General features: G+C 55.1%; 7 protein-coding genes across 7 annotated transcripts; 3 read left to right on the top strand and 4 right to left on the bottom strand.

The window, feature by feature from the left end:
• Positions 1-286: 286 nt before the first annotated feature.
• On the top strand, positions 287-2,017 carry BO66DRAFT_367643 (uncharacterized protein). The gene is made up of 2 exons (XM_025645302.1): positions 287-946; positions 1,095-2,017. Exons 1-2 carry the CDS (start codon positions 475-477, stop codon positions 1,748-1,750), a joined length of 1,128 nt encoding a protein of 375 aa, XP_025506939.1. The 5' UTR covers positions 287-474; the 3' UTR covers positions 1,751-2,017.
• Positions 2,018-2,081: 64 nt separating this feature from the next.
• On the top strand, positions 2,082-3,293 carry BO66DRAFT_408930 (putative ubiquitin-conjugating enzyme; the record flags this gene model as incomplete). The annotated part of the gene is made up of 4 exons (XM_025649152.1): positions 2,082-2,143; positions 2,195-2,289; positions 2,371-3,143; positions 3,210-3,293. 4 exons carry the CDS (start codon positions 2,082-2,084, stop codon positions 3,291-3,293), a joined length of 1,014 nt encoding a protein of 337 aa, XP_025506938.1.
• A 1,083-nt stretch (positions 3,294-4,376) lies between these two features.
• Positions 4,377-5,977, bottom strand: BO66DRAFT_367636 (putative CUE domain protein). Its single transcript, XM_025645301.1, has 2 exons — positions 5,085-5,977; positions 4,377-4,961 (listed from the first exon to the last, which is right to left on the bottom strand). The coding sequence occupies exons 1-2, from the start codon at positions 5,943-5,945 to the stop codon at positions 4,461-4,463; spliced, it is 1,362 nt and encodes a 453-aa protein (XP_025506937.1). The 5' UTR covers positions 5,946-5,977; the 3' UTR covers positions 4,377-4,460.
• A 203-nt stretch (positions 5,978-6,180) lies between these two features.
• Positions 6,181-7,368, bottom strand: BO66DRAFT_389227 (uncharacterized protein). Its single transcript, XM_025646752.1, has one exon. It carries the CDS (start codon positions 7,117-7,119, stop codon positions 6,322-6,324), a length of 798 nt encoding a protein of 265 aa, XP_025506936.1. The 5' UTR covers positions 7,120-7,368; the 3' UTR covers positions 6,181-6,321.
• A 278-nt stretch (positions 7,369-7,646) lies between these two features.
• Positions 7,647-9,253, top strand: pex7 (putative peroxisome biosynthesis protein (Peroxine-7)). Its single transcript, XM_025642793.1, has 2 exons — positions 7,647-7,967; positions 8,062-9,253. The coding sequence occupies exons 1-2, from the start codon at positions 7,804-7,806 to the stop codon at positions 9,005-9,007; spliced, it is 1,110 nt and encodes a 369-aa protein (XP_025506935.1). The 5' UTR covers positions 7,647-7,803; the 3' UTR covers positions 9,008-9,253.
• BO66DRAFT_389226 (DUF1014 domain protein) lies at positions 9,107-10,533 on the bottom strand. The gene is made up of 3 exons (XM_025646751.1): positions 10,319-10,533; positions 10,041-10,141; positions 9,107-9,926 (listed from the first exon to the last, which is right to left on the bottom strand). The coding sequence occupies exons 1-3, from the start codon at positions 10,376-10,378 to the stop codon at positions 9,416-9,418; spliced, it is 672 nt and encodes a 223-aa protein (XP_025506934.1). The 5' UTR covers positions 10,379-10,533; the 3' UTR covers positions 9,107-9,415.
• A 166-nt stretch (positions 10,534-10,699) lies between these two features.
• Positions 10,700-12,741, bottom strand: BO66DRAFT_468910 (multicopper oxidase; the record flags this gene model as incomplete). Its single annotated transcript, XM_025652687.1, has 3 exons — positions 10,700-11,903; positions 11,960-12,434; positions 12,492-12,741. The coding sequence occupies 3 exons, from the start codon at positions 12,739-12,741 to the stop codon at positions 10,838-10,840; spliced, it is 1,791 nt and encodes a 596-aa protein (XP_025506933.1). The 3' UTR covers positions 10,700-10,837.
• Between the last annotated feature and the right edge of the window lie 250 nt (positions 12,742-12,991).

Here is a 12,991-nt window from a genome sequence, read left to right as displayed (position 1 = left end):
CTGGATGGCTCGCGTGAACGAATGAAATGAATTGATACCCAGTACCTATGGAAGGTTTCATGGTTACTCACGGAGCACCTTGACGGGGTTGGCTCGGGATTGTCGCGGGATTGCTTGCTTATCGGGGGAAAGGGAAAGGGAAACCGAGTCGAGATGAGTCTATCTATCTATTGACATCCGTGATTGACATGTGATTCTCTCGGAACTGGACGCCGGGGCTTTTCGAGGGGATTTTTCCCCCTCCAACGCAATCAAAATGGTCTTCCTGCATCAGTCACTGCTACTTAACGGTCTGACACAGCCACGTGCAAATTCACCGTGGCCTGATAGTATCAGTAGACCCAAGAAAAACCACAAGCGAGTCTCAACGCTTTCCCGCCCGCCTGCGTATGTCTGACGCAGACCCTTTAGCCTTTCGCCCTTCCTCCTCTCCAGGTACTATTCAGGGTCAAAGACGGCATTTGGCCGTCAATAATGGCCGTCATGGATGATCGAACACCTTTACATGACACAATGGTCTATCCTCAGGCGTTTACCATCCTTTTCCCCGTCATTCCAGCATCTCTCCGACGGCGACTCCCTGGCTTTTACTCTACAATTCAGCGATCGGTCAGCTCAGGTGTCGCGCCAAACTTCAAGGCGAATACGATTAGCGAGCAACCGAGTGCCTCCATGCACTCGCGTATGCCGTCATCTTCCATTCCGGAATTGGAGTGCTATAAGACCCTGCCTGACTCACTCAGCGGCGACTTTTTCCCGCGGCCTGCGACGGCGGATAGTTCGAGCAATGAGCGAGACTCTTGCGTGTCGTCTGTATCGGGAAAGGCTCCAGACATGAGTGAGATCACTGCCTTTGAAGACGGTAGATATGGTGATACATTCGGCGTACCATCATCATCGAAGTACGAAGCGGAGTCTGGATTGCGATGGAATAGAGTAATACCTGGTTTGTAATAGCAACACCTATCCCCTCTCAATAGATCTGAATTGGTCCGGATTATGCCCTGATCCTCCGACTACAGAATGCTGAGTTCTCGGTGCAAGATGATCTGGAAATTCTGTTGTGCCAGAACTGACTCACTTTTTATCATTAGCGCTGAGCCTTCTCCGAAACGCTGGATATGAAGCGCAACTGCCCCGATGCGACGGTCCCCTGGCCCGCTCGTTGTACATTACTGCCCTGGGATATCTATTAGACGCTCTACCCGCAGAACTGACTCACGACGAGATCGCAACCATCCGGCATAACCTTCCATCAAGTCTCCAGTCATCCACGTTGGTACCGGGCGATGCAAGCCAGCCGGCAACAGGGCTTATAAGTTCTGACGCAGAACCAGACACATATCATCGGTCTAATAAGTCTGGAAGGTCACTCCTGCATCGCTTGCTGGCGTTCGTTATTATTCAAATCTTTGTCCTTGTGCGTTACGTGGTCCCGTACCTGAAGCTACTCCTTGCGCGGGTCTATCAGTACGAGCGCTCTCATCGGGTCACCGAACGTGTCATTTCAACGACCCTGGACACGGTAGATAGCTGGGGCAAACGAAGCATGAGCTTTGGGTCTACCATCCTGGGTCTTTACGAGGGGAGGGTGCGCTCGACGGTGATCAATATTACAGACTGGTGGGTGGAAGGTATCGCGGGTGGTATCTATGAGGGCGTGGGAGAGGGTATGACGGTTCTGGGGCTGATGCAACCCCACGCAAAACTCGAGAGGGCCTCAATTCAAGCACTCAGAAGGGGGCTGTGAAATGGCATTTTTATGACCTGAGCTTTGTAGGCAGGATGTCTATGATTGCGGTGCATTTTTCTATTTGCGTTATTGGAGCCCTCACCACAAGCGTTGAATTTCATGCAAGTATAGAGATAGAATAGTCGACTATTTGAAAATGAACCAAGATTGTACTTAGTACATACCTCGCTATATCCTTATCTGGCTTGAGGCACTGCAGGCGGGGGTGGAGATAACGGGGATAAGGCGAGATCCAACAACTTCCAGTTGTCAATCGAGCCCGCCATCCCCCCCTAAAGAATGGAAAGCCAGACTAGATCAGTGGACTTCCGCCTCAACCATAAACATCATGTCGACAACCCGTTTACCCAGCATTCCATCCCTTCGGAAACAGCAGCTTCTTTTGGAATTGTCAGTCAGTCCATAATCAAGTGTTGTCCAATCTTCGGCTAATTGCACCAGTGCAAGTTTGCAACATGCAGCCCCTCCGGGCACCTACGTGAGCCTCAGTCCCGGTGACCCAACGCTCTGGTCTGGTGTCATCTTTGTTCGCGCTGGTAAGAGATCTCCACACGTTCGGCAGGCCAAGTGAAGTTTCATAGTAGTCAATGCACATGCTTATCACTCGTCTGTTAAAGGTCCATATGCCTCCGCTGTCCTCCGTTTCCAGATCCGCTTCCCTGACTCCTATCCCGACATGCCGCCCATGGTCAACTTCGCGACCGACGTCTTTCACCCCCTGGTCGTGCCCCTCACCACTTACACCTTCAGCACAGGTGCCTCGAATGAAGATCCCGTCAGCGCCACCGACGATGAGCGCTTACCCCCCGGCGGATTTAGTTTACGGCACGGGTTCCCGCACTGGTTCGGTCGGGCCAAACGAGGCGGATGCAACCCGTCAACAGCTCCATCCATCAAAGCCGTGAGCGTGCGCAACTCGACCATCAGCACTAATACAAACGGAGCAAGGAGACCTGATACGCCGGCCGGCGAAGAACCTATACCCGACCAAGACCAAACAACCCCCACCTCGCCCACGACGGAAGAGATCGACCCCACTTCTCCGACAGCAGACCGACGATTCTCGGAAACGAGGCAAACCGTCCCCGTAGCAGTCCTTCTTGACTATATCCGCTCGACGTTCGACGACGCGACTGTTCTGGACTCCTTACCATTGGAGGCGGCCGCGAACCCGAGCGCGTGGCATGCGTGGAAGGCGCACCAGAGGGGCAGCGACAGTGCTACAGCTACCTCATTGGGGGTGGTGAAGAAGGCTGGAAGCCCGCAAGCCAGGGCCCCTGGGGATTGGCACTGGGATGGGATCTGGGTGAGACGGGTGCAGAGTGAGGTTGAGGCTAGTATCTCGGATTCAACTCTGTATGGGCCCACGCGCGGAGGAGCGGATGAGACGGTATGCTATTTCATGTTCTTTCCCCCCTTTCAGCGAGGGACTGTTGCTGACATGGACTGGCCATAGATTCGATTCACCCGTTTGGATAAGGCTACGCTCGCATCGGTGATGGAGAAAATCAACCTACGAACGGAGGAGGTGCATCAATAAAGCCTACGAGCTAGGTGCTTCAATATACCCATTGTACTACCATCAATCAGTTGATCTGGGATATTCCTACTTCCCATACCTAATTGTTCATGAGTCGCTGTTCGCACCTTCCCATTCGTTGCACAGCAGCTAGCAACTTACCCCGGACCGTGGACCCTCCCAGTACCCTCAATTTCAGAACACCAGAACCAAGCTTCCAATCACCAGCCTCCTGTATATCCTATCTATGCAACTTTCATCACAGCTTACAAGCCTTGTGGCAATTGTCATCCAACCCCTCTCAAGATTCAAGATTCAACCCACATCAACATCCAAACCATTCACCGCAAATCCTACCGACATAAGCTTTCCTGGCACTTACAATGCTCACCACCTTCAGTGAGAAGCGAACTTTTTCCCCGTCCAACTATAAGACAACGATCATCGTCTGTCTCCTCATCCTCGTCCCTATCGTTACAATCTGTTGCATTTTCGCCTTAGCTGTCGCCTGCTCCGAGTACTGCAGCTCCCGCAGCAAGCGTCGGTCCTTCAGAGCTGGTGGGGGCGGGCGAGGGGGAGCAAGAAAAGAAGGGACCGTACGCATCTTCTTTCGGGCGCCGCAGAACTCGCGCGATGGCGGCCCAGTACCATGAGCTGAGGATTTTGGTTTTGATTTCTCCTTGCAGAGAAAGTTTGAAAACAAGCTTGTGCCGAAGGGATTAAAGCTTATAGCCAGAAGTCATCAGTTCCAAGATTGGATTATGGTGCCTGATGCTCGATCTAGTCCGGGATGTGTGAGCTTCAAGGAGTTTCGGTATGTGATCAAGTAAGAGGAAGCAGAGGAGCGCGAAGATTCGACGGTGGGTTGTCAACTCGCCTCCCTTGACACAGTTGTTTTGACGCCCAAATTTGCTAGAGTACGGCAGTCAATGAGACTGTAGTCGGAGTGGATGCTGGCAAAAGAACCTCCTTGCTCATTATTCTCACCCCGGCCTCACAATTGAAGGGTCTCTTTGATGATCAAGTGTAACTACGTTATGCATACAGAATGAGATTGTGGAAGTATATCCATGGAGAGAGGCAGTACCACAAAATGCGACCCTTCCACTGTTGATCGGATATTCTCATATACTGGTATTCCCCTTCTCATTTCCTACGTGCCCCCCCCACCCCAGTCTCAAACTGGTCCTATCCTTCTACGAAGTTCTCCAACCACGGCGCATCATCATGCACCGCCGTCTTGTCCCAGAGTGGCTCCCCATCATCATCGAAATCCGCCCACTGGAAAAAGCTACACCCTTTCTTGCCCGGGGCATACCCCGCATAGCACATCCACATATACCGGCCCCGGGTCTCGCGTCTGCGCTGCACACACCGTAGAATCGTATGGGCGCCACACCGGCACCGGGGCGTGTACCGCGGGTGCAATGAGTCGCGGTACCACCGATACGTGACGTTGATGCGCCGGTTCCCCGCCAGCGGATGCGGCGAGATGGTTTGTGCCGGGACAATGGCGTGCTTCCATTCCTCTTGCATCTCAGCGTGCATGACCAGCAGCGAGTTGTGCGGGAGGTGTATAGAGATTTGACCCTGAGCGTCTGCCCGGGATGATGCTGATGCTGATGCTGGTGATGACGGTGTCGTCGGTGCTTTGCGAGAGTTGTTGTGTTCTTCCAAAGGATTCGGTTCCTTCGGGACCTTGGCCGGAGTGGAAGTCTTCTCCGCTGTATGCGCCGAGATCCGTCCTTCGGAAGTATCTTCCGGCGCCCCCGGGTCTTCAGCATCATCGTCGTCATGGTCGTCCGTGGGAACAATCCTTCGGACACGAAACTCCCGCTCAACGCCGAGACTCAAGCTTCCGATCACGGCCCGCGGGCCGAGATAGGTCAGCTCATCTGAGTGGTATCCAACCGCCTCCGTGGGGCCGTCGTAGCAATTCACAAAGGCCGCATTGGGCATCCACTCTTTGGGGGACTGATACTTCAGCTTGCGGCCGCCCGGGTAGACGGTGCGGATGCGGTGCTGGATCTCCGCGTTGACCGCCTGCTGGACCTTGCCAGAGACCGCGCGCAGGTGGGGGGTGGTCTGCCGGACGGTGGCCCGGTAGGTGCCGCCGTAGGTGTACTCGGAGGTGTGCTGGCGGTGTTGCTCGGGGGTGGCGACGTAGATGCTGGCGGAGTGGGGGCTCTGGACGGTGCGGTCGAAGAGCTGGAATCGGTAGCGTGAGAAGTGCTGCGATTCGTCGAGGAGCTCGAGGAGGAGCGCGTTGGCTTGCTCCGCGGGCAGGAAGTTGTGGATGATGGTGCAGGGCGTGTGCGCCGCGATGTCTTCCGGGGAGTATAGATGCAGCGTCTTGCCTTTTCGGGTCCGCGATCGCTTTTGTTCCGGGTGGTGGGATATTCGCATGTGGGCATTCAAGGAAGTCTGAACCGCGGGTGTGGCGCCGGCCGTTGATCGCCTTTTGGGAGGGTACAGAGAGGCCTGAGCTTGGATCGTGGTGATTGCCGTCTCGACGCAGCCGCCAGTGGAGAGGAGAATCTCCATCAATGCATCTAGAGCCATGTTCGGGAAGAGTGAGGCCAGGCGCGCGAGCTTCATATCGGTCGAGTCTTCGTCCGAGCAGGTGGGCGCCGGTGGACTCCGGGCCCGTTTTCTGGAAAGATACCGATCCATGGTGTACACTCCTCTTAGGAAGCCAACTGTTTAGTTGTCGAGCACGAAGGGATTGAACGCTTTACAAACTGGAAGCGATGGGTGGAAATGGATATCCTATCACCACGTGACTGCTCTCAATATGGCCAATGAGCAGGCGTGCTCCTTGCGCGATAAGAACCATACTGGAAGAGACTTGTCGATTGACGTAAGTTGCTGCACAGTGTATGGAAATTAGACTTGATCAAGCTCCGCAGTCATAATCATGATACTCTCAAGACCGTTTATATAAGAATACTCTATCTATCCCAGCTCTATACCTGTACACCCGGTTCCTAACGCCAACGATCTATACGAGCCAAAAGAGCCCAAACTCCAAGAGACATGAATCAACCCATCAAGACCACTGACTCTCTCCCAGATAGATTCGGCCAGAGCGATGAAACCGGCTCAATCCATTTCCAAACCTCATCCCCTCGAGTACCTCCACGACTGCTGAGAGGGCCACCTGCGTCCAGCCGGGGTACTCTCCGTCCGCGGGGTTGGAGTCCCGCCTCCTCCGATCCGGGAAATTCTCCTCCACCATGATGACCGGACATCGGCCGTAAGACCTCTCCCCGGATCCCTTCTCGCTGTCGTCTTCCGTCGAGCTCCCCCTCGCCTCCTCGTCCATGTCCACCTCGTCCACCTTCGTCGTCATCCTCTCCAAAGCCCGCAGCACCTCCTCGTCCACCACCAAACACACCCGCAACCGCGCCGGCAGCTCCATCAGCGGCAGCGCCAGGTCCGCGCGCTTCCAGTCGTGGAACGCACGGCGGACGGCGCCGATCTCCGCTCCCGCGTACCGCGTCTCGTCGCTGAAGACCTTGCAGGCGTAGCTCGTCTCGAGGAGGTGCCGCTGCTTGGGCGTGCCGGGGAGCCGGCGCGGGATGGCCGCCTGGACCTCGTAGGACAGGGCGCGCAGAAACACTGGGAGGAGTCGGTCCGAGCGGGCGCTGTAGGCCGTGCGATAGACGACGGGGCCCCAGGTTAGGGCCAGGAAGTCGCGTTCTGGGCTCGGGGGCAGCGAGCGGATGCCCGGCTGGGCGCCGATGTTGTAGATCTCTGTCGTGAGGAAGTTGGCGGCTGGGGTTGGGGATGATGCATGGTTTGGGGGTTGGCCGTTGTTGTTGTCATCGGTCCAGGCTGAGGGCATGGTGGTGGTTTTAGGAGAATGTGTGATTAAGTGAGTGTGATCAAGTGAGTGTGCTTAGAACAGGGACGGAGGTGAGAAAGGCCATTGTAAAGATTTACCCTTTGGGCTTCAAAGTTTAATTCTGGCCCTGATGGCGTCACTGTGACATCCTTTCCCTTTCTATTCTAGAAACACAGGAAGTGTTGATTGACAATCTTATGATTGTGTCTAGATGAAGATGGACAACACCCTGGTTACTTTTTGATATAGTTCAGGTCCAAGAATCGACAGGCGTGCATGTGCCAGGTTATAAACCCGACCAGGTCAAGATCGTCGTCGGACTGCCGAACCTCGGCTCTTCTCCATCGCTCTTTCCCCCCCCCCCCCTAGCACTAAGTTGGACTCGCGCCGCTTTTGCTTTTGGCTCAGTGAGCGGCGGCACTCACTACAACAGAACCTGGAGGACTCGGACTCGGCCTCATCTTCCCCCGCACCACAAGATTATCACCACTGCGAATTTCCTTCCTTCTCTCTACTTCCTCCGAGAATCCCCCATTCTCCTCTACGCCTTCCCACCCCTCATCTCCGCTCCTCCCCGCCATGACCGCCTGTCCTTGATTCCTCCCATCATCTCCCCGCACCGAGACCACCGGATCTAGTCCCCCATCCGACAAACCCCTACAGTAAACAACAACAACGACAACAATGCTTCACTTCCGCACCGAGGGCTTCAACGGCTGCGCAGTCAAATACTCTCCATTCTTCGACAACCGCCTGGCGGTCGCCGCCTCCGCCAACTATGGCCTAGTGGGCAATGGACGACTCTTCATTCTCGAATTGACTCCCCATGGCATTGTCCCCGCCAAACAGTACGCACACCACCTTCCTTTTCCTTTCCCCTTCAGCATCTCACCTGGAAACCATCCCCCATAAATCAACACAATCCACCTAACAAAACAAAAGCTTCACGACCCAAGACTCCCTCTACGACCTCGCCTGGTCCGAGATCCACGAGCACCAAGTCCTGGCCGCCAGCGGCGACGGGAGCATCAAGCTCTTCGACACGAGCCTGAACGACTTCCCCGTGCAGAACTGGAAGGAGCACAACCGCGAGGTGTTCAGCGTGCACTGGAACCTGGTGGCCAAGGACCGCTTCAGCTCCAGCAGCTGGGACGGCACGGTGCGCGTCTGGTCGCCGCACCGCCCGCACTCGCTCCTCACCCTCCCCACCCACAGCTGCACCTACGCCGCCAGCTTCTCGCCGCACTCGCCCGACCTGCTCGCCTGCGTCACCTCGGACTCGTACCTGCGGCTCTACGACCTGCGCACCCCGGCCTCCGCCTCCAACCATCTCACCTTACAGATTCCGATCCATGCAGGTGGCGGCGGGGCAGGGGCAGGGGCAGGAGCAAGCATCATGGCGCCGCAACCGGGGGCACCGCCGCCGTTGATGGCCGGTGGCTCCGCCCCCGCCGAGGCCCTCACGATGGATTGGAACAAGTATCGGCCCTCGACGCTGGCCACCGCCGGGGTGGATCGCACCATCCGGACCTTCGATATCCGGGCCCCGCACCAGGGCCCGCAGACCGTCATGCTGGGCCACGACTACGCCGTCCGCAAAGTCGCCTGGTCGCCGCATCTGTCCAACGTCCTGCTCAGCGCCAGTTATGATATGACCTGTCGCGCCTGGACGGATCAGTCCCCCGCCGGGGTCGTCGGGGATGTCGACGTGATGCGTGCCGGGCCCGGCGGTCCCAACATGGGAGTGGAATTGGGGCGAATGGGCCAGCATACGGAATTCGTCACAGGGGTGGATTGGTGTCTGTTCGGGAGTGAGGGGTGGTGTGCCAGTGTCGGGTGGGATGAGAGTCTATATGTTTGGGACGTACGGGCTGTGATGGGTGGTTGATTCCGGTTTGTCCTGAGCCACCCCTTTTTTCTCACGGACTCTTCTTCTTCTATATTATGGATATATGATCTTAGACTGCATGATACCAACATTTTTGTCACCTTCTGATTATGTACTTTTTCTATGCATGATTTTCGTTCGTTGTACTTCATTTCCCAGTCATTTCATCTTGTATACCGTATTCAGTTCCAAACCTCTCTATCATGGATCCGAGGCACTCAGCCCTAGATCCGACTCCAATTTTGAGCTTTCCGATGAAGAGGAAAAACCCGGGGGTATATATACCACATCATAGTACGTAGCAGGCCGTACTAACAGCACCTAGCTGCGATGACATCGAGGACAAAATAGAAAAATAGAAAACTCCCCGCCAACAAAAGAGAAAAAGAAAAGAAACCTCCTCCTCCTCTATTTGGCCAACCGCGCCTCGACCTTCTTCCGCTCCGCATCGCGCACGGCCGCGATCTCCTCGCGACTCGCATCGAACGCCACATGCACCTGGTTGAAGGGGTTCTCCTCGCTCTTCTCGAACTCCTTCCGACACAGCTCGACGCGCTGCTGCCGGCGCAGGCCGGGGTTTTCCGCCTCGATCTCGGGCAGCCGGCGGGCCTCGTACGCCGCGTAGGCGGCCTTGTACCGCCGCTCCGGGTGGCGGTCCACCTTGCCGGCGTCCTTGCCCGTCAGGGAGAGGGCGTCCAGCGCGTTGTCGATACCCGACGCATTCAGCGCCGAGGCCCTGCTGCTGCCGCCGGCCGGCTCATCCAGCTGCGACAGGTCCAGACCCCGGGTCTTCTTCACGGCCTGCTTGGCGCCGCTGCCCTTGGGTTTCGAGGGCTGCGACGCTTCTTCGGCGGCTAGGAGGGCGTCGCGTTCGGCCTTTTTGCGGGCGACCTCGGCTTTCTTGGCCTCGGCGTCGTCCCTGCGGATTGAAAATATTTCGCGATTAGATGGAGTTGTTGGGGAAGAAAGCGCCGGGGAGGGGGGGATGGAGATGAGTGAAAGCGAGGGGAAGGACTGGGAAAAGAAAACGCACTTCTTAGCACTGCCCTTCGCTCCCTTCTGCCATTGCTTGTCTTCTTCGGCAGCGCGCTTGGCGTCCTCGGCGGCCTTTTTGCCGGCGGCGGCTTCGGCTTTCTGTTGGTTTTATTGGGGCTGTGGTTAGTTATAGTCCTCTAGAAGTATAGTTCTTCCGGAGATAGAGAGAGAAGGGTAGGGGGTTGTGTGGATGGGAATTCAACATTGTTCCAGGCGAGAGGCAGGGAGGGGGCGGGGTAACAAAATTAGTGTATAACTTGGGAAGTGCAAACATACGCGAGCCTGGCCAGCCGCCTTCTTGGAGTTCTCGCCGGCTCCGCCTTTCTTTCCGCCCATTGTTGGAAATTGTTTGAAGATATATAGGTGGACTGACTGAGAGTGAGGTGCAGAAAGGTGTGATGAAAAAAAGAAAGAAAGAAAGAAAGTCAGAAAGGAAGGAGAGGAAAGAGAAGGAAGATGGAGATGGAGATGGATACAGATGGAAAGCGGGCGGGCGGTCACTCGAGACTCGAGAGAAAGATCGGAGATGACGAAGGGAGGAAGTCGTCCTATCGCGGCACTTCCTGGGCCGGGCGGTGGAGTCGCCCAATGACTAACCACCTATCCACGGTTTGGCATGTTTGTTCGTTTTTCTTTTCTTCCATCTCCAAGCCCACTCATCGATAGACTAGTCTATCAGTCTCCAAACAAGGAATGGCACGCAAGAAAAGAAGTTCAATTATTAGTATGAGTACAAGGAATATACAATACTATGGATATCATGTATACACTGAAGCAAAGAAAGTTACCCTTGCCTCACGGCGTGGCCTTCACCGGCATTCGATGCTCAGTGGTATTGGGCCATGCGTCGACTCCATCAAGCAATGCAAGGGCCATGCCTCCGTTCTGATGCATCTGAAGATGGCAATGCATCAGGAATGGGCCCGGGTTGACCACCTGGTATCTCAGGGCTAACCAGGTAGGGCCCGTCGTCGCCGGCGGAGAGAAGAAAGTGTCTCGCATCTGAGGTGTGTCCAGGTTGAAGTTCTGCGGGATATACTGCATGGCCTCGGCCACTGACGAGTATGTAAATGTCTCTTGACCCGAGCCGATGACGAAATACTTGTTAGAATGCTTGTGGATGGGATGATTTGGCTGTCCAGCAGTCGTGATGTTGATAATGAGGTCTACCCAGGTGTTGTTCAGCGTGGATAATGTATACTGCGCTGGGATCGAGCTGCGGTTGTAAAGAACCGGGAAAAGTCCCTCATTCGATGACGCGTAACTGGCATTGTGCATCTTCCAGGTGTATGAGGCGTTGTATGGGACGATGTCAATGATATAGGTGTGGTCAACATCCACAGCTGGCGCTACCACGGGGAAAGGAACCACCTGGGTCTCGTTCAGGAAAACTGTACTGGCCGTGGCATTGCTTCCGACTTCGGTGATTGAAGGCTGAGAGACCTGGTTCGAGCCGCTGGAGGCATTTGAGCCCTGCTTCTCGTAGGACATGATAGCCGTGCCATTGATGGCCTGGGTCGCGTAGTTGTTGGCGATACGGACAGTATAGTCAGCAGCGGGCTGGTCCAACTTGACAAGAACCGAGTATCGTGCCCCGATAGGTACGGTGACAGCGTCAACCAGCATGGGCTCAACATAGCGGCCGTCCACCGCATAGACATACATGGGATGCTCGTCAATAGAGAACACCAGGGAGGTGACGCCCCCCATACTGATCAGGTCATAGCTCTGATAGCCTGCGCCCACGCTTAGAACTTCGGTAGGACCCTCGCTGGCCGTACAGCCTTTATAATAGCCATTGGGCAGCTTGCTGGTATCGATCGGATATGCCGGGCCAAAGAGAACTTCGGCAGGAATGCATCTAGTCTAAGTTAGCCGCTGCAAATAAGTCTCTGCTCGCTAAACCGAGAACCGTACCCCATATCAGTCAAAGTCGTATTCCCCAGAATCTCCTTCTGAGCAGCCGTCGTGATCGCATTGATATGCTCCTGCGGGGGACAGAACACGGAACCTTTGCCGTTGACCAGAACGGCACTGGTGCAGATACTTTCCACGCCCGATTCCTTCTCTAGCCGTAGGATGTCCGTGGAATCAAAGTGCTTCCAATCAGAGAGCAGGATTGGCTGCGTGCTCTGTTCCGCATCCAGCATTGCCTGCAATTCGTCTGGGTCATTGGTGATCAAATCGAACGGTCTCTCCACCGACTCCGCCGGTTCGATATAGATTGAGCCGTACAACCCATCGTCCAGCAGAGCTCTGGAGTGAGAGTGATAGATATAGGTGCCATAGTCATTGGCCGTCCAGGTGTACAGATATTGTTCTCCAGGCTGGATAAGTTCCTGGGTCAATCCGGGGACCCCGTCCGACCATGGTGTGCCTCTTTGCTCGATACCTGTGAAAGCATTCATGAGTGAATTAATACTTTCCAATTGCACGAGACTGTACTAACCATGGAAATGAACAGTCGTCGCCATAGGCATCGAGTTGTTCACCAGGAACTCCACGTCGTCACCCTGCTTCAATTGCAGGTGGGGTCCAGGGAATTGCCCATTACTGAGAATAGTTTTGCGCACGAATCCAGCAACCTCATTATCCTCATATGTCAGATCGATCTGAAATTGAACAACGCGAGCAGAAGCCCACTGGGCCAGGCCAGGGATCACTGACAACAAGGCCAGCTTGCTGGAAGAGAACTTCATGGCGAAGAACAAGAGAAGAAAGATACCACAAAGACACCGCGCAGACAAGGAGTATCAACAAGAGTCCGATCGGAGAAGGGAAAGGGATATTATAAAAAGTATGAGAGTAAACGCCCTGCGAATAACCTCAAGCCGGAGGCAACGATTGCTTCTTCGCCGTTCCTCTTCGTGGCATTCTGCGCAACACGACATTCCAGCTTTATAGATGCCATGATAGCGATTCATAGCGTCCGCCCGCCCGCCCGCCCAC

Source organism: Aspergillus aculeatinus (genome assembly GCF_003184765.1).
Source record: "Aspergillus aculeatinus CBS 121060 unplaced genomic scaffold BO66scaffold_8, whole genome shotgun sequence".
NCBI lineage: Eukaryota > Fungi > Ascomycota > Eurotiomycetes > Eurotiales > Aspergillaceae > Aspergillus > Aspergillus aculeatinus.
Note: the sequence above shows the minus strand (reverse complement) of the source record. Positions and strands in the feature narration are given on the sequence as shown.